Below are 24032 nucleotides of genomic sequence, written 5' to 3' on the forward strand. Positions count from 1 at the left end.
CTGTGCAGGAATTACAAGAGTGTTCTACAGCCTCAGTTTGGCTCAGACATATCCTTTGGAAAAGCTGCATTGCACTCGTAAATGATCACATTTTTCAAGTGTTGAAGATGCTGCGGTTTCCTATCATTTCCACAGTGGGGTGGTGATTCACCATAACTCCCAGTATGAGCTCTAGTATCTGATTCTAGAAATATAACCTTTCTTAAGATCATATATAAACAATGATTCCAGTTTCCATTTTGTAAAAGCAGAAAGTTATTGAAAACTGCTACAGAATTACGGAAAATAGGAACTCCCTCTAGCTGGAAGATAGGATTAACTACAGTCAATCCTTAGCTACAGTCAGTCTTGGCTGACATTTGTCTGATGTGTCCTCAGAGATCCCAGTCAAAGGCTTCACACATTTCCACATGTAAAATACTCCAGTATTCTACACAGGTGCCCTCAATTTGTGTTCCTCCCATTTACTTCTATTTCCTACCAATCATGGAAAGGGAGCACATACATCCCTTCCTTTTTGTAACCACCTTTTATGGCTTTTGAAAATGGCTTTGTATGGTCCCTTCTCTTCAGGCAACCCTATTTCTTCAGTCTTTCTTTGCAGTTATTCCAGAGCTTTGAACATCTTGCTACGCTCTTCTTGGCTCATGAGCATCCCTGAATAGGCTCTGCTATCTTTAAGTTACACATACATAGCATGCTTTGTTTGCTACATGAAAGTCAAGGTACTTCATACGTTGTTGCTCAAGACCTTAAACGCATGCAGTAAGACAACCTAGAAATTGCCCTCCTCTCCAGAGCACTTTCAAAATGAAGGTAGTTAGGAAGTTAGGAAGGTAACACAGAATTAAGAATCCATTGCAGATGAGGCAATTCAAGAGAACCTAACAGGAAACAAATGCCTAAATCTGGGTGTTTCCATGGGGAGTGGTAAGGCTTCAGCCTCATGGTGTGCCTTCAAAGAGCACCAGCTCTACCATGTTTACACCATTCCTTGGGATGCCATCTGACAAGCAGGAAATCTGCAGTCAGGGCACTGCACAAAGCATGACAGGAGACATGCAGAAGTGCAATGTGTTTGTGCAATTGCAGGATCCTTTTTTCTATGTATGGGCACCTGCTTTATTCAAAGTATCTTTGTTGTGTCCAAGTATCTTTACTAAAAAATAAAAGCTCAAGATAGACAGTCAATAAGCAGTGTAAGAAACAGTTCAAATTTTTTCTCTGTGCATTATGTCATGGTAACTGCAATGAAGTGTGTTAAATGCTGCCCAAAATGACAAAACAAAGGAAGAAACAACATCTTGAATTGCAAATGAGACCTTCATTCTTTTAATCAGTGTTAAATATACACTTGTATATTCTGAAACTATTTTAACCTGAAGAATAAATTACAGGTATAATCAACTATTGAAGACATTCTCCCTTTCATGGACATGCATTTTTTTCCATTATTCTTTCCATCTACAAAGTCAAAAATTTGACAGGATGATAATTTTCTAATAGTATGTTTTCCTTCACCCTTAAACACCTATCACATCTGAAAAACTTACAGGCTTATTGTACATTACTAAACAAAGAAGTTCACAACAACAGAGTTTTGAACACGAAAACCGTAAGGACCTTGGCTTTTTTCATTTTAAGGAACAAATACGAAAAATTCTACCTGAGATATTATCCCTTATGATGTAATGTTTACTTTACAAGTAAATGGCATTAGCAGGATTTTACATCTCTCTCTTCTTAATTAGGCAAAGCTAACAAAGTTACCATACCAATTGAAGAGCCAGCATGACAAATTGTTGCCAGAAGCTGAATAATTTACTCCAGTGCTTCAGGGGCCGGAGACTGCTGGAACCAAGAGGATTGGCAGGAAAAAACATGCAGCGCACTCCAGGATAAAAACAGCAGGGAAGCCCCAGAGTGCACCTGGAATGATGCAGTAGTAAAACCGCTGCATGGCAGTAACTATTTCATCTCTCCAGAACTGTACACACTTGAATACACAGCCAAAAACTGCAGATGAACAGAACACAAACCACAGACTCAACCTACCTCTACCCAGTGAAAGGTGGAAAAGCTGTGACCCATAGATAGCCTTTCTGCTTTAGCAAGGAAAGAATAGATACAGGTTTGTTGCAAGTAAACATGAGCTCCATTCTGCACCTTGACACTGGTTCACAAGTACTCCTGGGTCTGTACCATATATCATCGTCGTAAACTCACTAGCAGCATTAGTGCCCTTGTCTTCCCTGCACAGCAGGACTGGAACAAACTTGGACACACATGCTCACATGAAAGCTATTATCCCTCTCCAAAATACTGAAGAAGAAAGCTTACTTCATTGACCAAAAGCACAAGCAGAAGCAGGAGGAGAGAGTTGTCAGGCTTCCACTTTCTTCCCATCCAAAGGCTAATGTTACACTAACACTTCACTTGCAACTACCCTACTGCAAATTTGATAGAACAGTGGGTATTTGTATACACTTCTGCTTACACTTAGAGAAAAGAGCTGCAGTTCTCTGAGATCTCTGTTCTGTGCGCCCATGTTAAACAGAAAACTATCAATACCTTCTTCTATCTACTTGTAAGAAAGCAGGGACAACTATAATTTTCTAAAATCTAGTCAAAACTTTACACGGAGATCACACTAATTGGGACATCAAAACCAGGATATTTATTTTTTTAATGGGAAAGACAACCCTGTAGTATACACCATCATGTTTTTAAAAAAGAAAAAAAAGCAGGTAACATTCCCTGCCATAATTGCATGCAGTGGCTAGTTCACAAAAACCCCAACTGTTATTGAAAGATGTCCCATGTGGATAGTTTCTCCTTCCATTCATTTAGTATTACACCGTTACTCAATACCTCCTACATGTAAAGCAGGTGGGTCACACAGGTTCTGTGTAACAGAAACATTCCAATCCCAAGACCAACCTGCTGCATATAATAGGGATAGATCAGTGTCAAACCAAGCACATTTGAGGTACTCATAACTCCGGTGTTTAAAAGTTGAACATTCACAGGATTTCCCCCGAAAAAAGAGGAACTTCTCTGGGATTTTTTCATCCTATCCCTCTCTTAAGTTTAGAGAAATGAACAGTCCCAAGATTTTGATGATCCCAGGGAAGTCTAAGCCACCTGGCCACTGTTTACATTTAAATAGTCAACTGCCCATAAGTTTACTGCAACATTTCTTCTCTATTCCCTTTGCACAGCTTTTCTTTCAGCTCCCGTTCTCTTCAGTTGCCTTTAATAATTCCCTTTAACTACCTGGAAATGCATGATGAAGGTGAAAAAAAAACCTGTTAAGCAAAAAAATGTAAATGTCTCCTTAGGAAACAGATGAGAAGTTACAAGAGGAATGGATCTTGATGCCTTTGGGAATTGGAAATTACAAATCGAGAGTTTCAAGGATAGCAGGCATGCTGTACTAGCAGTCAGGTGGTCAGTAGATTTGAATGACATCATCCCATTCATCGACAGGCCAGACACCATTGTACTGCACATTGGATGGTGAGCTCTTCCAGTCCCATGTCTTCACAGGAACCTTCCAGTCTGGGCCATAGTTGGCTTCAACATACTGAAGGGTTTCACAGGGCACGTGTACCTTGAGTTCTACAAATTCAGTCCAACACAGAGTGAACTTTGGAAAGAGATACCTGTGTCATAACAAAAGAACATGGTCACTGGCAGAAGACTGAAATACATCTCTAAATAAGTTCATGGAGAAAGCAATCAACTGCAGCAAGTGGCCATGTTACATTTATAATATTTTTTTTCTTATTTCATAACTTCCTATCTTTAAAATATTATTTACATACTGGACAGGGGTGTTATTATCAACAGTAACTGGTTAACATTTGCCACATGTTCTTAGGAAGGAGCATTTCTAATTCTTCTGCTGCTTATTCCCATATCATTCTGTGACCTGTAGGAAATCACTTAGTCCCTGTCCTTACTTTTCCACTTACAAACTGGATTGAATAGTCAACTCATCTAGAAGGGTGTCAAGAGGATGATACATGTTATTTGGTAGCAAAGATTTTGATAAAAGCAGCATTAAATATTTTATTATGAGTCAGGCCTTTTTTAAAAACAAGTTTTTACCTTTCTTCAATCTTACTAAACAAAGCATGCAATTCCCTTTCAGTACCCAAGTTTAAACACAGTGCCAGACTTGGAGCAGCTGCAAAGAATTAAGATACAGCTGTCACCCTGTACTTTCTGAAACCTTCTTGTCCCATTCAAATTTTAAAAATAATTTACTCTACCAAACTGACCTTGTTCTGTACCTATCATTTTCTGTAGAAGGGCCAACATAAGCCCTACCTATAAGTATGCTTACACCAGTGGAAGTTCACAGGTAAATTTCACAGTTTGATCTGAATGACATCCTGTAAAGGTACAATGACAGAGTCAATGAGTTAAACAAGTAAATATCAAAGCCTGTGTACTATTCCTGCAGAGGATCACCAACACTTCTGAAGCTGTGAAGTCTTCCACAGAAAAGTGATCTTAAAATTCCTTTTCACAGGTTAAAATGAAACCACAAGCACTTAGACCTTTTGAAAAAGAAAGTTAAAAGATTTGTGCATTTGCATGAATTAGAGACCCCACATAAACTTATGCATAAGCTTAATTTTATTTCTAAGCACTGTGCAAACAGTATCAGAAAATAAAACAAACTTGCTTTTATGCCTTAAATGAAGGGAGAGAAAAATGTGATCAAGCACTTTTGTATATATATATATCTCTAGAGACTACTGATTAGCTCTACACTAAACCAAAAAGCAAAAAAAGTCAGCTACCAAGGGGAAAACAAGATAAACAAACCTTATTAGTGGACCTATAATGATCAAATAGTTATATAGCTGTTATTAACCCAGGAAATCATTCACCTATCAGAATTGCAGTGGGCGTGCATGTGCAAAAGCTATCAGCAAACCACTGAAATAATACATTCTCCAGAGAGTAAACTCTGAATAATAATTCTAAGGAGAATGAACAGGTAATGTAAATAAACTAATCTGCAAATTAAAAAGTCAGTTGGAAACTTCACCAAAATAATTATTTAACTATTATTAAAATCAAATGTTTACATTCACTGATGAAAAATGTAGCTTTCAGTGGTGCTTCACACTACTGGAATCCTTGCTCATTGTTTGCTCATTCCAGGTGGCTGGGATAAGGCTATGTACCCTTGTACATATACACTGCTCACCGTTTTTTCTTCCAACTTCATTCTCATGAATCTTTTGACATAGAAGTACTGAAAAGATTTTATACTTACACAAAGTCCTCTATGTTAAGAACCTACAGAATTAACTCATTTTAAGGATTAAAGCATACGGTTTAGATTTGATTCCCAGATTCATTTTTTGTAAATACTTATTCTCTGCTGAAGAATGCAACTGTCTAGCATTAATTTTGTAAACAAATAGGAGGTCTCAATTGCTGTAACTCCAAGACAAGACATGGATGATGTACATGCTTTCTTGTGTCTGCAATGTTGAGGAAGTATTTGTGTACATGAAAATACCAATCATACAGCCAGACTTGTAAGGTAAGGTTTAAAGTAAAGTAAGGTTTAAAAACCAGCTCTCTGAGTAAACAGAGACTAAAAATTACTAATGAAAAATATTTCAGAGACTAAATGAGAAATACTTTCTCTCTTCATATTTTTATTTGGCAAGATGTATAGAAAGTATACCTATGCAAATATTTAGCTTAGTGAAGGAAATGTCTTTTACCCTTCATTTTTAAAAACATAAAATATCTTGGAATAGAATTCCCACACTTAATTGTGATGATCTAGTAGCAACCAGTATCTCTTTTGATACCACATAAACCGCTGTTGAGATTCATTTAAATTTGTTTAAGTGGGTTTAGGATTCAGTATGATCAAACAATCACTTCTCTTTTGACTAACCTCAATTTACCTTCCCCCAAAATTTTGAAAGGGCTGAAGACTAAGCAAAATTGAGGTCATTCTGGCATTGCAAGCATTCAGATCAAGCATGCTAAATCATCACATCTCACAGCTAAAAAGCTGTGATATTTTTTCTCTTTCTGAGAAGGTATTTGGAATAATACATATCTGGAATTATTTGGCTAAGCATTCTGAACAGCCATGTTGTGTCAGGGCTCAGGGCCTTTATAATGGTAAACAAGCAGGTTTTTTGGTGCTTTTCAGTATGCATTACGTACAGTAAACTATGCCTAAGAAACACCAGTTCAGAATTAGAGGCTTCCTTATGCTACTATGTCTAAGCAAATTATTTCTCATTGAACTAGAAAGCCATGCTGGTAAACTCTGAAAATAATTACCACCAAAAGTAAGTACTAGGTTACAAGAAAAGGATAGTGTTTATGAAAGCTGGAGTTCCAAAAGAGCTGTAATATCCTAGGATGTAAGAGCTGGAGCATAGCACAGGTTCACATCTACCTTCTATTCTCGTGCATTAGACCAGTCATATCAAAGGGGGAAAAACAACTCTGAAGTACCCAAGGTCTGATGCTACAATGGAATTTTTGAAAGACCACATCAACTCCACTGGCATGGAAACAGCTACTGCAGTTTAGACACAACAGAAGCACAAAGAAAAGGAAAGGAATTTATTTGTCCCCTTCCTCCTCAGAATACATCACAAAAAATCCTCCAAAATCTTGTATGGAAAAACCAGACATTAAGCCTGCTTTGGAAAACTATGAAATTTTTGCTGTATTCTAAGAAAAATACTCTGCAACATAACACATTGTCTGCGGGAATATTCCACAAGCTCTTCCTTTAGTCTATTTGTAAGTGTGCCTTTTGACTCCCATCATCAAAACACCTTCCCCAGTCTTTATCATTTCAGAACAAAGATAACTAAGACAAGGACTCAGACATTATCACCATCTTGATGAAAGTGTTCACTAAGTTCCCATTAGCTGAATATAAGCAAATAGTTCAGTTCAGGCAAAATATGAAAGATAATGAAATCCTATAGAAGTCAGTAGTTTTCCACTAGTCTGCAACTGTCTCTTTTGAGTTAAGGTGGGTGATGGAAAGAAATTAATCTAATTATCAAAACCTGTATTCAGTTTGCTGAGTAGATTAGGAAGCTGTTGTACTTATTTGCTGATTTAATACTGAAAAGTATGAAGCAAGAAATGCAGGATCCTATTTAAAATCCCATTTTCAGAACATGAACAACAACATCTGAAGTAGTCATCTGTGTTGCTGTCACAACATTAGTCAATGAAGTATTCCAAATCATTACCACAAAATCAAAAACTATGGGGTTTACTTCACAAGGACAGTTGAGGCTTTCTGCCATAATACTCTGTCATCATGATAGATGCCTAAAAATTAATTTTTAATGCAAAATTAGTTCATAGAATGGTTTGGGTTGGAAGAGACCTTAAATATCTTCTAGTTCCAGGCCCCCTGCCATGGGCAGGGACACCTTCCACTAGACCAGGATGCTCAAAGCCCCATCCAACCCAGCCTTGAAAACTTCCAGGTATGAGGTGTACAGGGACGAGCAACCTGTTCCAGTGTCTCATCACCCTCATAGTAAAGAACTTCTTCCTTATAGCTCATCTAAAATATATTGAGGTGCTGCAGCATGTCCAGAGAAGGGCAACCAAGTCAGTGAGGGGCCTGGAGCACAAGTCTTATGAGGAGCAGCTGAGAGAACTGGGGTTGTGTAGCCTGGAGAAGAGGCTGAGGGGAGACCTTATCGCTCTCTACAACTACCTCAAAGGAGGTTGTAATGAGGTGGGTGTTGGTCTCTTCTGTCAGGTGGCTGGAGATAGGACAAGGGGAAATGGCCTCAAGTTGCTGCAAGGGAGATTTAGGTTAGATATTAGGAAAAATTTCTTTACTGAGAGGGTTGTCAGACATTGGAATAGGCTGCCCAGGGAAGTGGTTGAGTCACCATCCCTGGAGGTATTCAAAAAGCAAGTGGACAGGGTACTTCAGGACATGGTTTAGTGGGCATGGTTGACGGTTGGACTCGATGATCTTGAAGGTCTTTTCCAACCTAAATGATTCTATGATTCTACCTGGACTTGTGCAAAGCATTTGACACTGTCCTGCATAACATCCTTTTCTTTAAATTGGAGAGACATAGATTTGATGGGTGGACCTGTTGGTGAATAAGGAATTGGCTGGATGGTCACACTCAGAGAGTTGTGGTCAACGGCTCAATGTCCAAGTGGAGACCAGTGATGATTGGCATTCCTCAGGGGTCGGTACTGGGACTGGCGCTGTTTAACATCTTTGTTGGCAACATGGACAGTGGGATCAAGCGCACCCTCAGCAAGTTTGCTGATGACACCAAGCTGTGTGCTGTGGTCGACACGCTGGAGGGAAGGGATGCTATCCAGAGGAACTTGACAAGCTTGAGAAGGAGGCCCGTGTGAACCTCGTGAAGTTCAACACAGCCAAGTGCAAGGCCCTGCACATGGGTCAGGACAATCCCAAGCACAAATACAGGCTGGGCAATGAGTGGATAGAGAGCAGCCCTGAGGAGAGGGACTTGGGGGTGTTGGTCAACAAGAAGCTCAACATGACCCAGAAATTTGCACTCAGCCCAGAAAGCCAACCGTATCCTGGGCTGCATCAAAAGAAGTGTGACCAGCAGGTTGAGGGAAGTGATTCTCCCCCTCTACTCTGCTCTGGTAAGACCCCACCTGGAGTACCACATTCAGCTCTGGGGCCCCCAACTTAAGAAGGACATGGACCTGCTGGAGCAGGTCCAGACGAGGGCCATGAAGATGATCAGAGAGCTGGAGCACCTGTCCTATGAAGACAGGCTGAGAGTTGGGGTTGTTCAGCCTGGAGAAGAGAAGGCTCCAGGGAGACCTTATAGCAGCCTTCCAATACCTAAAGGGGGCCTACAAGAAAGCTGGAGAGGGACTTTTTACAATGGTATGTAGTGATAGGAAAAGGACAGATTTAATCATAGAATCACCGTCCTATCTCCAGCCACCTGACAGAAGAGACCAGGACCCACCTCACTACAACCCCCCTTCAGGTAGTTGTAGAGAGCGATAAGGTCTCCCCTCAGCCTCCTCTTCTCCAGACTAAACAGCCCCAGCTCCCTCAGCCACTCCTCATAAGACTTGTGCTCCAGGCCCCTCACCAACTTGGTTGCCCTTCTCTGGACATGTTCCAGCAATTCCATGTCCTTCCTGTAGTGAGGGGCCCAAAACTGAACACAGTACTCGACATCCTTTTTGTGTCTGAGTTTGTCCAGGAGCTCCTTGTTCATCCATACAGGCCTCCTCGCATTTTTGCCTGACTTCCTCTTTGCTGGGATGCATTGTTCCTGAGCTTGGAGGTGGTGATCCTTGAATATTAACCAGCTTTCTTGGGCCTCTCTTCCCTCCAGGGCTTTATCCCATGGTACTCTACCAACCAGATCCCTGAAGAGGCCAAACTCTGCTCTCCTAAAGGCCAGGGTAGTGAGCTTGCTGTGCACCCTCCTCGCTGTCCTAAGGATCTTGAACTCCACTATTTCATGGTGCTCAAGGGCACCTTGAGCTTTGCATTCCCCACTAGCCCCTCCTTGTTGGTGAGAACAAGGTCCAGCACAGCACCTCTACTTGTTGGCTCCTCTATCACTTGGAGAAGGAAGTTATCATCAACATCCTGGATTGCTTATGCCCTGCTGTGTTGTTCCTCCAACAGGTATCGGGTCAGCTCCTCATCCATCTCCAGACAGAGCTCCATGCTGGTCATTGACATAGAGGGTGACATCCCCTCCTCATCTCCCATGCCTGTCCTTCCTGAAGAGCCTGTATCCTTCCATTCCAACACTCCAGCCATAGGAGCCACTCCACCATGTCTCTGTGATGCCAGTGAGATCATAGGCCTGCAGGTGTGTGCAAGTCTCTAACTCCTACTGTTTATTGCCCATGCTATGTGCATTATTGGATACAGACATTTAAGCTGGGCCCCCGATGAAGCTAACTTACTGGCTGGAGTGGCTGGAATTCCTTTGTGCTGCTCTCCAGCTGCTCTCCTGCTGACCTGTGATCCCTCTCCAGGCTCCAGGCATCTATTGCTGGCACTGGCAACAAACAGGTAGGAGTGGGATGGATTGAGGTTCCTTCCCCTCCCCCAGCAACTTATTTTAAAGCTGTCTTCACCAGCTTGGCAAGCCTATGACCAAAGATGCTCTTCCCCTTCTCTGACAGATGCACCCCATCAGCCCCCAGTAGACCAGGTTTCTCAAAGCAAGTCCCATGGTCTAAGTAGCTGAACCCCTGGCTGTGGCACCAGTCCCATAACCATTTGCTGATTCACCAGATTTGACTGGCCCTTTCAAACCCCTTCCCTTTGATGGGGAGGATTGATGAAAAAACTGCCTGTGCTCCAGAGTCCCTTACTGCTGCTCCCAGGGCTCTGTAATCCTTCTTCATATTCCTCAGACTGCGGATAATAGTCGGTGGACTGTATGAGGCTTGGTAGTTTCTTGATGACATCCCCAACACAAGGCCCCAGTAAGGAGTGCAACTCTCTAGAGTGTGTCAGGTAGGCAAATGGGTACCTCTGTACCTCTCAGAAGAGAGTCACCTACTACTATCACCTGTTACCTCTTCATAGTTGCACTGGTTGTTATACAGGGAGCGGATCAGGCTGCCTTACTCAGCTGCAGCATCTCTCCTGATATGACAGGTCTTCCCTCTTTAGTCTGCAGAGTGGTGAAGCGGTTCTGCAAGGGCACCTCAGGCTTCAGGGGAAGTCTCTTCCTCCTGCAGGTCCTTGCTGTTGCAAGCTTCCATTCTTCTGCATTATTGGCTCCCCTCCCTTCTGTGTGTGCCAGTAGGGGAGTATTTGCCTGTTTGGCCCTGGGCAGTGGGTCCATTGCAGACTGCGCTTGGAACCCGCTACCTAACCCATTCTCAGCCTCCCTGACATTACGCAGCCTTCTCACTGCCTCCTACAGCTCAGCCACCTGCTGCAGGAGGTCCTCCACCTTTTGCAGGCAGGTCTGCTGCCTGTCCCTGCCCCAGGAAAAAGGTCCAGGCACTGCCTGCTGTCTGCGGTCTGCACTGCAGCCTCTCCCTTCAGCAGCTCCGTCTGGGTGGAGGCAATGGCCACCACTGGGGTAGACAGTGCAGACCCCCCAGCCAGAGCTGCAGCCTTTGCTCTCAGACGAGTGCCCACCAGTCCGCCTGTTGTGCAACAGTTTTAGAGATTTCTTCTCACCTTAGCCGTTTATTTAACTCACAGCTTGTCACAGTCCAGATAAGATCTGCTTGATATATGACATGCCAGCATTACTTTCAACTTCACAACAGAATTCACATTTGACAAGCCCAGCACCTCTCTAGTAAGGCATAGTATGGTTCTCTTTCTACTTCTCTGGTCTCAAAGTGCAAAATCTCCACTGATTCTCCTCTGATAACTGCCACAAAGAGCACAGACTGCCAGGCAACAACAAACAAAATGCCAATACTAAACACTAACTTGTTTAATTTCTTTCCTACTAGAGGTACAAATATATTTCGTACTTAAATTTTTTGCCCGATTTGGCCTGAGTTCCTCCATTCCATATGTGGTCTTCCTCTTCATAGAAGAAGAAAAGATCAAGTTTCACATCATCTTCTCCCTGGAAAGAGAGTTCCAAGCTGTCTTCTACCTGCAAGACAAAAATACGCACTGTAAAAATACAAAGCTACTTATGTCAGCATGTTTCAGAAAACAAATTTATTTTGGTCAGGTATGCAGAGTGACTCCTATCTTAACTGAAGAAAATACACTAACTCTGCAATTTCTCTTTTTTTTTTTTTTTTGATGCCTTGAGACCATTGGAAATTTTCCACACCTCAGTGGGACTACCTTCTCTTTCCTCCCTTTAGCCCCAAAAGCTTCAGCACCATCTCCTTGTCCTCTGCCACAAGCAAAATAATCTCAGTGAATAAATATATGATTAGGTGTCTTCATTTAACACACATTCTTTGTGATAAAACGCTCACTAGCATCAGTAAGGATGTATCACTTTAACTGTGGCTGAACCTTCATATTCCTGTAATTTTTTCTCTACCATTCTGCAGCCGACACTTTGAAACAAAGCTAAATAGGGATCCACATAAGCTAATAATGAACAAGCCCAGCGCTCACCTCAAGCCAGCCTCCCCCTTCTGCCAGTGTTACATACAAGGCTACAGATAATCTCAGAGCTATCACCAATCCTCCTACATGACGAGGCCCATCCAATCTCAAAGACTAAATTCTACCTTGATTCTTAAGTTTCTCTAGCACCACTGACACAGATTACACCCCTTTAAAACTTATTAAAAACTTCTGAGGTGGAATTCAGACTCCCCAAACAGGGCTGAAGCTATTAAGAAGGGTATTTTCTCACACACTGTCCAAAAAAACACACAAAAATCAACAAGATTATGTGTTTAGGTAAAACCCAAAAGAACACACAAAAATCAACAAGATTATATGTTTAGGTAAAACCCTAATGAGTAAATGTCTGCTGAGGAGACTTCAGATACCCACTTCTACGTAAGTGATCCGCATCTGTACTTAAACTTACGAACCTACAGAAAGACACATTAAACAAATTGTTCATTTTCTATGTACCTTGCCAAATTTGTGCTTCAGTGGTAATCCTGCTTTCTGAAAGGCTGGAATGATATCTGCTTTGTAGTCCCTTATAAAGACTCCCAAATCCACATCTTTGCTGTGAGGAATGACATTGCACTGTCTATACCAGCCTGAGGGAAAAAAAAAAAGGAAATATGGACTAGTTAATCAGGAACAAGAGCAACATATCAGCAGAACAAAAGCAACATAAAAATGAACTGTCATAAGGTCACCAGGCAGAGATCTTTGAATGAGGCCATGACAAAGACTTCTGCTTTTCTCTCCTATGAAATGAACCACATTGAGGAAAACAAATATTACTGCACTTATAGCCAGCTCTTTCCTCCAGAAAGCCAAGAATGAGAGAAAACAGTAACTCTTTCAAAGACAAAATATCTTCAGTTTTCTAATCTAAATGTCTTTAAAGAAAAAATATTCTCAACCTGACCCCAAATCTAATCAGCAATGAACAGTTACAGGGCTACAGTTGTGCTTTTAATTTGAAATTATTATTTTAAATAGTATCTGAGACATTCATCATCTTTCAATCACCACTGCAAAACAGTGAGACAAGAAGTGGGACATCCTTTTGTCTGTTTCATTAAAGCAGCTTTTAGTAATTGTTCATTCAGAAAATTATATTCCCTAGGACTAAACAAATACAAGTCAAGTGTGCACACACATGAGTTTTCAAAACCTATTTCAAAAATAAAAGAATCTTCACCAGTGATAAGATACTACTTTCACCTTTAGCAGAATTGAAAACTTGCAGTACCTACTCTAATAGGTTGACATTTTATTAAAACATGTGTTTTAAAATAAATAAGGAACTGTTAACTATATTTGAAAAGTCAGTGATAAGCACCAAATTGCGTGGGAAGAAAAATCAGCTGAGATTCTACATGGACAGCAGAAATACATGTCCATCACTGTGTTTTCCAACGAGCATTTCAGTAAATTCCAAGTCACAGAATTTAGGGAACTGCTGATTATTTTCTAAGCAGTGACCAACACAACACAGATAATTGTTAACAACATTAAATGCTTCACCGGAAACTTGTTCAGCATCTCCAAGGCTTGGGTTTCTAAACAAAAAGCATTTTGTCAGGAGCAAAAAGGCCTATTTCAATAAAGCTAATGCCACATATTACCTTCAAACCCAGTACATTTAACCTCAGCTGACATCACAAGCAATAGAGGATGAACTGTTTAAAACTTCATATTAGTTTAAAAATGCAACATAACACAAATGTTTTACCAAGGCATGTTCCACTGCTCAGCCAGAAATTTACTCCTAAGTTATTCAGTGTCAGAGCAGCCAGATGGAGCAAGGATTTTGCTTTTTTTCTGAACTCTACTGCATCAAGAGAGGCATCATCAGGATACAGCTGGAAGGCAAAGGAAAAGTAAGCAAGCTAATGTCAGAGAGCAAATATGTGCTTTCATTTTTCAAGTGTCCTAAGAAAAAATGACCCTTAAAACTTTCTTTAACTAATATCTGGGCAGTATCTGTTTTCACACACACAACCCAGTTTGAGAACATGCACTAGAAAGACAAGTTAAAATTTATAAACTCTGAAACATAAATCTTCAGTTTTTCCAAACTAGCAGAATGTAAAGTCCCAGTAAAATAGAGTAAGAATGTATCTATTAGACACTGATTCTCAGCACTTGGCAACAACACAGAGGAACCCTGGTTCTGCACACACTGAAGTCAATACCCAGAGTCCAGGGGGAAAGCAGGGACAGAATCAGAGTTACTTCCAGCACATCAGTTTATCTGGCGCCACCGAGTGTTACAACTGGATTTGGCAACTTCTGCCACAGAGTGGAAACAAGGTGAACAGAAAATTGCATGCCCATCTTCCAGCTACAACCGTGGCAAGATCTTCTGTTAATGCAAAGCCGAAAACAACACGGCAGTCTGGGCAAACATTACCAAATCATACACAGGAGCAACGCACCACTCAGCTTATGACTGATTTCATTAAGAGCTCTTGGGCAACAAACAGTTGAAACAAATACTTTTCAAGACAGATGCCAGCTGTTTATTTCAATATTAAAGCTCCAGCAAAGTTCAATATACCTTCTGAGGCATATTTTCTCTGCCTGTGGCCATTACTGCCTGGAGGTTTTAGAGCTGAATTGCAGCATGCTGACAATTTCTGTCTTTTCCAGGTGAAGTGACAATACACAGGTACCCTTGGGTATAGTAACCCTCCTGCTACATGTATGGAAAGCTATGGCCTACTAGACTGAACAAGGATGGTCTTCCATTCCCTGAGAAGTCCCTTCCCCAAGACCTTAAATGTATGAAGAATGGAACCTCTAGTGTCCTCTTTTTTGCCCTTCCATGAAATCAGAGATGGCTCAAATTCAGTGATCTGATTCTGACTCCACAGTCTGAACTGTGGTAACTCATGACCACTTTATATCTCGGTCTTTTTCAAGTTAGGACAAAACACTGCCCATATTGCAGCAGAAAGCTTCCTACTATCTGCTAAATCAGATAGCAATATTCTAAAAATAATGCTCTAAATAGTGGTGAAAACATTAGCTTACACGGTCAAAAAGCAACAAAATAAGTAATTTTGAAATGAATATACCATTTCAAATAAACCGAACTAGGAATGTGGAACTGGAGCACACAGTTCAAAAGAATATAAAATGAAATACTACTCTGAATGTTGAGAATTGCCATAAAGGAAAATTTTCATCATACAAAAATACACAAGATCTGAGTCTTATTTACAAGAAATCTATTTAACAGTAAAAATATGAGAGCGCTATGGAGACCTTTTCTTTTCAAAGTTTTGGAAAAGGGAAAAAAATGTACTCAGAAGTAAAAAAGACAGACCATTTTCTCCAGATTTTCAGTTAAAGTTTTAGTTTTATTACCACTTACTAAACTCTGTGGATTGAATCTCAGAGGCTGTATTTAGCTTTATATATGTGAACAGTCCCATCTAGGTAAAAAACAGTGAACTGTTTGTAGGTTTGTGTCAATCAGTGAAAACATACATTACATCTCAGAGACACTACCTGATTACCACTAACCTGAAAGAAAGCCCGAGCTTCTCTGTACCTACATTCAAGAAATCTAGAGTGTGACATCTCCTCTAGAAAACTGGACGGGTTTTTTGGAATTTGAACTTTTAAGTCATCAATGGAAACAAGCAGAAGTTCCGGCCTGCAGGGAAAGAAAGATGATAACATTCCCCCACTCAATTCCTTTCCAAACCACAAGCCACTTTTTCCTCTAGCTCAGGTTAAAATCTTACTGCATACTACCAGCAGTGATTCCTCTGTCCAAATACACCCAAAACCAATTGTAAAAGAAGAGCAACAACAGCTTCAACAAACTCCCCATACACTTCAAAATTTTATTTAAAAAGAAATTCTATGCCTATAAGCCCACACTTTGTTTGTCAGATCACAGATTCCTTTACTGACTTACGACTTGCACTGGATTTGTTCAGAGCTGTTGTTTAGTGCATTTGAAAACTCAGACTATTTATTTAGTTGTCTAAGTATGGGATGCACTTAAGAACCAAATTTTACCCTGTACTTTGCAGCTACTTGCATTTAAAATTTAAAAAATGTTCAGCCTTCACAATGAAGGAAAAGTGATATTTAACAGCTTACACAGTTGACTTCAGATGTTTAGGCATATAACCAGTACAGATTCCACGTTTTAAAAGGAAGAAAGAATGGTGTAAATTCTAAGGAAAAAGTTAAACAGATTTATTTTGACCTATGAAACGTCTGGCTGTTTTTCTCTGATTTACGGCATATACACATACCCTACAGGAACATTGTTCTCAAAGCCTAGTGGTATATGCTTGGCTTTGAAAATAGTGGCAAGATTTGCCGTGATCTGCATTTCCTGAAATACTGCTATTGAAAACATTGTAGGAAAAGGCAGACATTTACAGTAACTTTACCAATGTAATGCAAAGCTTAAGCATAGAACTATGGACAAGTAACACCATCAATTCAAACATTTATGCAAGAAAGGAGTCCTCTCAGCACATTAAGAGCATGGCTTAGATGCAACGGTTGGCACATGTCTTTGTAGTACAAATGTCACCACTCTTTATTCTTGTTCTTTAACACTGATTATTTGGACTGTTACTGAATGGATTTCTGTTGCTTCCCCTTTTCATTTAATGTTCCATACCTGTATGTCACTTTTGGATACATATCGTTACAGAAGGAACACCAAGTATCTATCAGCTAGTGCTAAATCTCTTGCCACTTATACTTTACCCCTGTGTTGATAGCATAGATTGCTATCAACAGATTTCAAACTTTTAAATATATATAATGGTAAACCACTGACTCTAGCAGAAGATCCAACCTCAGTCATGACTTCTTTGACTTCTCTCATCTTTCTGCCTGCTTCGACCTGGCTACACAGCAACTTCCTCTAAAATGTAGTTCTTGATTTATGAATGGTGGGAGGCTCCTGTTTTCAGGTAAACAGAATTGGATTTGCCTTCACACCTTAATTTACCTGCACTTTGAGGGCTGAACCACACATAAGGTGAATTTTACAACCTGACTTTAGGAAAAAGAGTAATTTTATATAGAGGAGAAAGAAGTTATTTTGGAAGTGCCGTTATCACTTTTTCCCTCCTCTGTTTTGAACTCACTTTTCATATGCTCCAGGGTAGCGACCAAAGTGGAGTTTCCGAAAAGGCACAAACTTTCTGTCCATATGTTGCTTGAGTCTCAGGGGGCCATGCCAGAGATAATTACCACTCCTCTCATAGAAGACCACCAGGTGAATGGCATGTGATGCCAGTTTAAATATGTAGTGCAAGGGAATTTCAATCCCAGACAGGTCATCCATCCCATCCAAGCGGGGGTCCTTGTTTATAATCTTTAGCCATTGGAACCCCATTTTCTCAGCAGTTCTAAAAAGGCCCACCTAAAAATGAGAGAGAGGAAGAGACAGAAGGAGAGAGAGAGAAGCTAAAGATTAGAGAAACCAAAATTGAATGCTAAATTATTATAACTAACATTATTCCCCATTTTCATTCTCTAATCAGACTTAAGCATGAAGTACTCAAAAATTTCTAAACCTTAAAGATCAGCAGCCACAAGCAATTCCAACCGCTGTTTCCTTGTCTCAAATTCTGTCCCTCAAACTATTCAATCAAACAACAAATAAATGTTGTAAGCCATGCTTGGACTAGGTTTGCTCCTTGCCATAGCACCCCTCTCTGCATCCTCAAACTTGTTCTGAACTTGCTAAGTCCTTGAATAATGATACCACTAATACAAAAATGATTACTGCAAAATCTTCTTTTATGATGTACATAAATATTTGTCTAAATCTCACCAAACACGGAACGTTGCACTAGCTAACAGGCTTTCATATTTCCATAGAAAAAGGGAACGAAATTCTGGCTGATAAGAAAAGAACCAATCAACACCCAAAGACCTGTTCAGTTACGCGTCTTGTACTGTTTTATACAGGCATATCAGCTTCTCCTCTGGACGCTACAGATATTATCAATGAGCCACAAAGGAATGAGAAGATGGATTTATATTAGTGTGCTGCCACACAACCTTATTCTCAGTTTCTTTAATTCCTTTATAGCTATGCCTGATCAGATTCAGAGTGCCACCACTCTTCACTTGAGTGGGACTTCTTCAGCAGAATAGTCACAGACCATTTTAATGTCACCTGCTTTTTCTAAAAAAAAAAAAAAAAAAAAAAAAAGAGACAGAGGAAAAAAGAAGAAAAAAGCTGTTTGTCACTAGTATCTTTAGTCCGTATAAATTAATCTAATAAATATTTCCAGATTACACTTAATTGATGAAATAATCTTGGATTCCATTTTGTCCTTCATCACATGCTACACCTCTACTTTTTAACACAGCCATTTAAAAATCTCAGAACATCAAAGAAAAGCAGAGATACCAATATGCTAAGTGACAAAATAAAATGGTGTTAAGTACAAGGATGTACTGAAAGAAATGTAAACCAGCAGACTGTGATAATCTTTCCAGCCTTGTCACATTAATACCTGCACTTTCTCCTTGATGGATCCCCAAACCAGAGATTTATTTTATTATGGCTGTACCTACATTACAGGCGTAAGGTTTTCCCTCCTCTGTTCTCACAGACGACTTTCTTTTTTCTTTTTGGAGTGGCCTCTTAGTACAAGTGTTTATGAATATTGCAGACAGCTTCTAAAAACTTTTAGTTATCTGTAAATGACTCTTGATATATCCAGGCTAGTGCCTGGATACCTTTTACTTTTAAAAAACAGTTTCCTCTACCAACACCTTTACAAGATTTCCATGCAATGAATTCAGCGGCCTTAATACAAACACAAAAGCATTATGTCACAAAATCATAGAACAGCTGAATGTATTACAATACACAAATGTGAACTGAAGAAAAGGCACTTACTTCATGTTTCCATGTTTTGTCCAGCAGTGCAAACGTAGTAAAGTCTCTTGGAGCACAAAAGTACTTGCATTCTGGACTAGGGCCATCAGGAGAACTTCTGATCTGTTCAAAGTCTTTATCAATCAGTCCCAGAATCAAAGGATCAATCAGATACACTGGTATATTGTGACTGGATAGTAAGCCTAGGAACTTCCTAACCACATGCTGTTTGACAGAGGATAAAATTGTAAGTTAGAAACACCATCTTTAAGCGTGCAAACGTTAATACATTAAAACCCTTTGAGAGAAGGTAAAAAAAACAAACCACTGACAGAAGGAAATCTTATCTCCCAATATATTTTCTGAATGTGCACTTTACTCCCATTAACAATCGTGGAAATGAAAGTTTCTCTTTCAGAAGAACAGGCTGCTCTCAGGCTTTCCAGGTCTCTAGGACTAGAGTAAAAGCCTTTCACCTTCAGTTAGAACTTTCTACAACTTAAAGCACTCTAATTCTAGAGCGCTATTCTTGAGAATGGACTCTAGGCTAAACTCTAAATTCTTTCCAGTTCTATATTGACTTGGAAAGCACTTGAATAAACCAGAGATTATAGGATGAGATGTCATGCACGTGTGGGTGCTGAGGGAGCTGACTGATGTCATTCCAAGGCTGCTCTACAACATCTTGAAAGGCCACGGTGGTCAGGAGCTGTTCCTCACATCTGAGAAAAGGCAAATCTCACGCCATGTTCAAAAAGGAGGATCTGGGGAACTCTGGTCACCTTCATCTCAGTCCCCAGGAAGTTTCTGGAGCAAAAGCCCCTGGAAAGTCACATCCAAGCACATGAAGGACAAGGATGTGACTGCGAAAGCCAGCCAAAGGCAAACTGCACCTAATCACACCGACTGCCTTTGAAGAAGCCTGTGGGCAAGGCAAGAGCAAGGGACACTGTTCACACTTTGACTTTAGCGAGGCTTTTGACCCACTCCCACACAGTATCCCCAAACCTCAGGATGATGCTGGCTGTGTATGAAGGGTGATTCAGTGAGAATGTAAGAATTGAGTGCTATCCACTCTTTGGATACTAGTGTACGCAGGGCACTCAACCATGACAATGCTGTATAAGGGGTTAATAGCTGTAGCAAGAAGGTCCTGTGCCTGATAAGAGGATTTATTAACTTGACTCAGTGGAGATTTTAATTAAGTACACTTAAATGTCCATGGTGCACAGAAGATTTACAGCAATCATAGCCATCCTGCTATTAAAAATGTAGCTGATGTATTTAACTGTAACAATTAAATTTAATGACTTAAAGCACCATTGTAATCAGAAAACAATATTTGCTTATAACAACACTGTCAGGCTTTATGTCTGTTACATATCGAGGTTTCTATAAGAGGTGTGATAAAGGAAAACAACGGCCTGCTGCCCAAGCTACCTGCCCAGCAAGCTGACCCTGACTTTCTAACTGAAGCTCTAACCTTCCTCCTGTCCAGCTGCTAGAGTCTGTTCAATCAGACTCCACAGGCCAACCTCCAGTTCTGGCACGGGCCTTTGGCTTCAGAGAGATGTAAAACTGTGAGGACAGAATGTGGATCAATAAAGAGAATTTAGGCAGCAGCACTACATGTGCTGTTCAGGCAGAAGAAAGGCCACCCTCCTAGTGATTTCAGCTATATGGAGCTGAAAGGTAAGTGATGTGCTAGCATTATTTCTGTAACTAAAACTAGCAGATCAGACTGATGAACAGGAAGCAAATCCGTGCAAAAAATATCTACTTCCCCCCCCCCCCGCCATCACTTCTGCATGGAAACAGATGCTTTTAGTTGAAACTTAAATAATTGGTAGAAAGAGATGGCAATGATGTCAAGCAGCTAAGAGAAATGCATTCAAATAGAGTATTTTGGACTCATCATGCAGAGACCCTGAAGAAAGCCTGGAGTGCAACAGGTCCCTGACAGGACTGTGGAGCATTCTGCTTCACTACTAATGATCTCATAAGATCAAGTTAAAGCTTAATGAGAACTCTGTCCACACACTGGCAGATTGGAAGCCCACTGTGACCATGTCACCTGACACCTAGTAGGTAGTCCCAAGGGGTGCCACCTCCAAGAATAGTGAGCCATTCCTGGCACAAGCAAGCAGTCCACAGAGAGGTTGGTTTGGATTATTCCCAAGAACAGCTCTTAACAGACCACCTCATACCTCTCTTGCTCAGCAGAAATAAGGCATTTAAACAGCTATTTTGCTAATTAGCAACATTATCATATTGCATCCAAAGCGAAAGGCAGCCAGCTCCCAGCGCATCATTCTCTTTAACCATCTGTGCTGTTTTTCCTCTGGGAGATCTGTTAACAAAAGACTTCTGTAAAAGTGTTTCCAAACAAATGCTAACTACAAATATCATAATTGAGCTTCTGGTTCCCTGAGGCCAACATGATGTTTTGGTTGCATTCAATCCTGCAAACCTTAAGCAAGACACAACAAAAAATATCCCATTTCAAGTATCTAATGGCACTCCTAACACTGCTCCTTAACACTGGAATACAGCAACCAGTGAATGCTGAAATGTAACATTTTCCCGCTCGTGAAGAGCTTTATGACCCAGCATATGCAAGTAACACAAAACACTGAGCAGCAGGTTAAACAACTGGAGCAAGCAAAGGGGTATTCTGTGACCTAAGGCTTGCAGCCAATCTTTTACCATGCTACTGACCATCAAACAAGCTGCATGGTCAAACAAAGCAATCTTTTCAATACTCAGTCTGAAAGAACACAAAAGCCTGGATCAAAACTTCCGTATCAGAAAGAACAAGTTTTGCTTCTTAAAGCATTAACAACAGTCCTAAAGACCGCACAGGCAAAAGCTGCTAAGCTGTAACTTTTTCTCAATTCCATTTTAAACTGAAGTTTTGAAATACTTCATAACTTTGCTCAGTGATAAAACTATCTCTTAGTCCTTAATACTAGAAAATCCCCAGTGAAGAGGAAAGAGTACTGGACCCTAAGTTTGCAATTCCGTGTGAGTTCTCTGAGACTTGCAGAAGCACTGTACAAACCAATGACGTTGTACATACCCATCTAGTGCTGTCTTGGCCTGACTGGCTTCCTCTGACTTTGGAAAAAACTGCTCCATTCTATCAAAACCAAAGAAGGGGAGGGGGAGGGAGAAAGAAAAGAGAAAAAAAAAGTAAGTTTCAGTTGAATCTCTGCTTAGGATTTCTTAACAGGACATTCGGGGGCATTTATCCAGTTAGCACTTCATAATTATGGCAGTGGTTATCCCTCTGGTCACCCAACTACAGTACTGAATGTGAAATCATAAACAACTGCTCAGGCTTAGTGTGTTTAGAAGGACAACGCAAGCCTTGGGGACTTCCAGACACGCAAGGATAGCATGATCAGGTCTCATGTTTCTAAGTCAATATGTCAGTAAATGTAAAATAGGAAAATGACAAACACAAACACTGTTAGGCAAATACCACTGGTGGAAAGACAGCAGGACTATGCCTCAGTCTTTCCATATGTAATTCTATAGAATTAAATTTGAAAGAGAGTATATATTCATATGATAAATCCAAGGCGGTTAGTGGCTCAGCTTTTAGCTTTTCAAAAGTGTGAAGAACTTCTCATTCATGGCCTTGTTGTTTACCATCAGAAACTACAAGAAAGAGGTCAAAGGTTATGGTACCACCTAGCACTAAGACTGCCTGGATTTATTAAGAATGTTTTCACCAAAAGAAAACAAACTCAGGCAACATGATGCCCATGTGGTTCTTCTGCAAAAATAAACTGACTTCCTTTGTTGAATCTGCGTTGCAACTGTAAACTATGAAAAAAACCAGAGTATTTAATTTATAGTGAGATTCACCTCTTTTTCTGTAATAGAAAATCACACTCAGCTAAACATTCCACGGGTGGTATAAAATCAGGATTTAGACTATAATACCTAGAAAATTAAGAACACTGAATCACAAAGACAACTGCAGAAAAAAACGGGTTTTCTTTTAAAAACACTACTGTTGAAAAACCTGCGACCAACAAATGCTGCCTTGCTCGTTTCGTCAGAAAAGCCCTAAGATAGCGCTTGGTTTGGCTTCACTTTCAGTAAGTCACTAGACAGCAAGAGTAGGAAGGCTTGTGAAGATTAAAAGCCTCGGTAGCTCAAACCTGCAGCTGAGAACACCAAACAGCATCCTATTTTAGAATTAATGGGATGTCTCTGGCTGACGTAATGGCTTGAACGTCAGGATGACAACTGAAATCCGACGGTACCACTGCCACCAGAAACTTCCTTGGTCATCCTAGTATTGACAACTTCGTGTCAATACTATAGGAATTGCCAGCCGTGTGAGAGGAGCTGGGGGGTGGTGTCGATGCTCCTGAAGGCCTCTGAAGAGAGCAGGCGTTACACTGGGTTATTCCACAAAAGCAAGCCTGCGCGGGACAGCACGCTCTCACCTTCTGCGACAGGTAGAACTTGTAATAGTACAGCTGGAAGAGGAGGAAAACCAGGCTGGTCAGAGAAAGGAGCGCCAGGACCGCGTTCTTATTGATTTTCTGCATTAGTCTTCGGGGCGCTCCCGATCACCGCCTGGAAGCAGAGCGGCGTCGCTCATCTTCTCCGGTTTCCCAGCTCCTCCCTCCGCGCCGGCAGAGCAACACGGGGCGCCGGCCTAGGCCGCGCCGCCAGCCCGCCGGCTGCAGCCCGCAGGCCCGAGCCGGGCGCCGCGGCGGCCCACGGGCGCTGGGAGGACCCGCGGCGGGGGGGCTCAGCTCCGGGGCCCCCGGGGCCCGCCACTCGCACCGCACCGCACCGCACAGCCGCGCCTAGCCCGGCCCCCGGCCCGCTCTCACACACACACCCCACCCCACCCCACCCCACCCCGGCCCCGGCCCCGGCGCCGGGGCACCGCAGCCCGCCGCCGGCCCCGCCGCCCGACCCCCCGCTGGGAAGCACCGCCCGCCGCCCTGCGCGCATGCGCGGCGGCGGCGGAGCCCGCCCCGGCGCTGGAGTGGTGCCACC

General features: G+C 41.4%; 1 protein-coding gene across 1 annotated transcript; it reads right to left on the bottom strand.

Annotated features, from left to right (window-relative positions):
* Nucleotides 1-1318: 1318 nt before the first annotated feature.
* Nucleotides 1319-23864, bottom strand: FKTN (fukutin). The gene is made up of 9 exons (XM_075021668.1): nucleotides 23468-23864; nucleotides 22084-22143; nucleotides 19026-19229; nucleotides 17254-17531; nucleotides 15656-15788; nucleotides 13857-13986; nucleotides 12596-12729; nucleotides 11515-11642; nucleotides 1319-3665 (listed from the first exon to the last, which is right to left on the bottom strand). Exons 1-9 carry the CDS (start codon nucleotides 23570-23572, stop codon nucleotides 3452-3454), a joined length of 1386 nt encoding a protein of 461 aa, XP_074877769.1. The 5' UTR covers nucleotides 23573-23864; the 3' UTR covers nucleotides 1319-3451.
* Nucleotides 23865-24032: the final 168 nt, after the last annotated feature.

The sequence above is a fragment of the Buteo buteo genome, chromosome Z, assembly GCF_964188355.1.
Source record: "Buteo buteo chromosome Z, bButBut1.hap1.1, whole genome shotgun sequence".
In the NCBI taxonomy this organism is placed as follows: domain Eukaryota; kingdom Metazoa; phylum Chordata; class Aves; order Accipitriformes; family Accipitridae; genus Buteo; species Buteo buteo.

Bases quoted from the DNA above. Each gene is read 5' to 3' on its own strand.
- FKTN (XM_075021668.1), bottom strand. From the start codon at position 23,572: ATGCAGAAAATCAATAAGAACGCGGTCCTGGCGCTCCTTTCTCTGACC. The intron at 22,144-23,467 runs GTGAGAGCGTGC...TGGTTTTGATAG, and splicing joins AGTTCTACCTGTCGCAGAAG to AATGGAGCAGTTTTTTCCAA. The intron at 3,666-11,514 runs GTACGAAATATA...GTTATGACACAG, and splicing joins AAATCGGGCAAAAAATTTAA to GTATCTCTTTCCAAAGTTCA.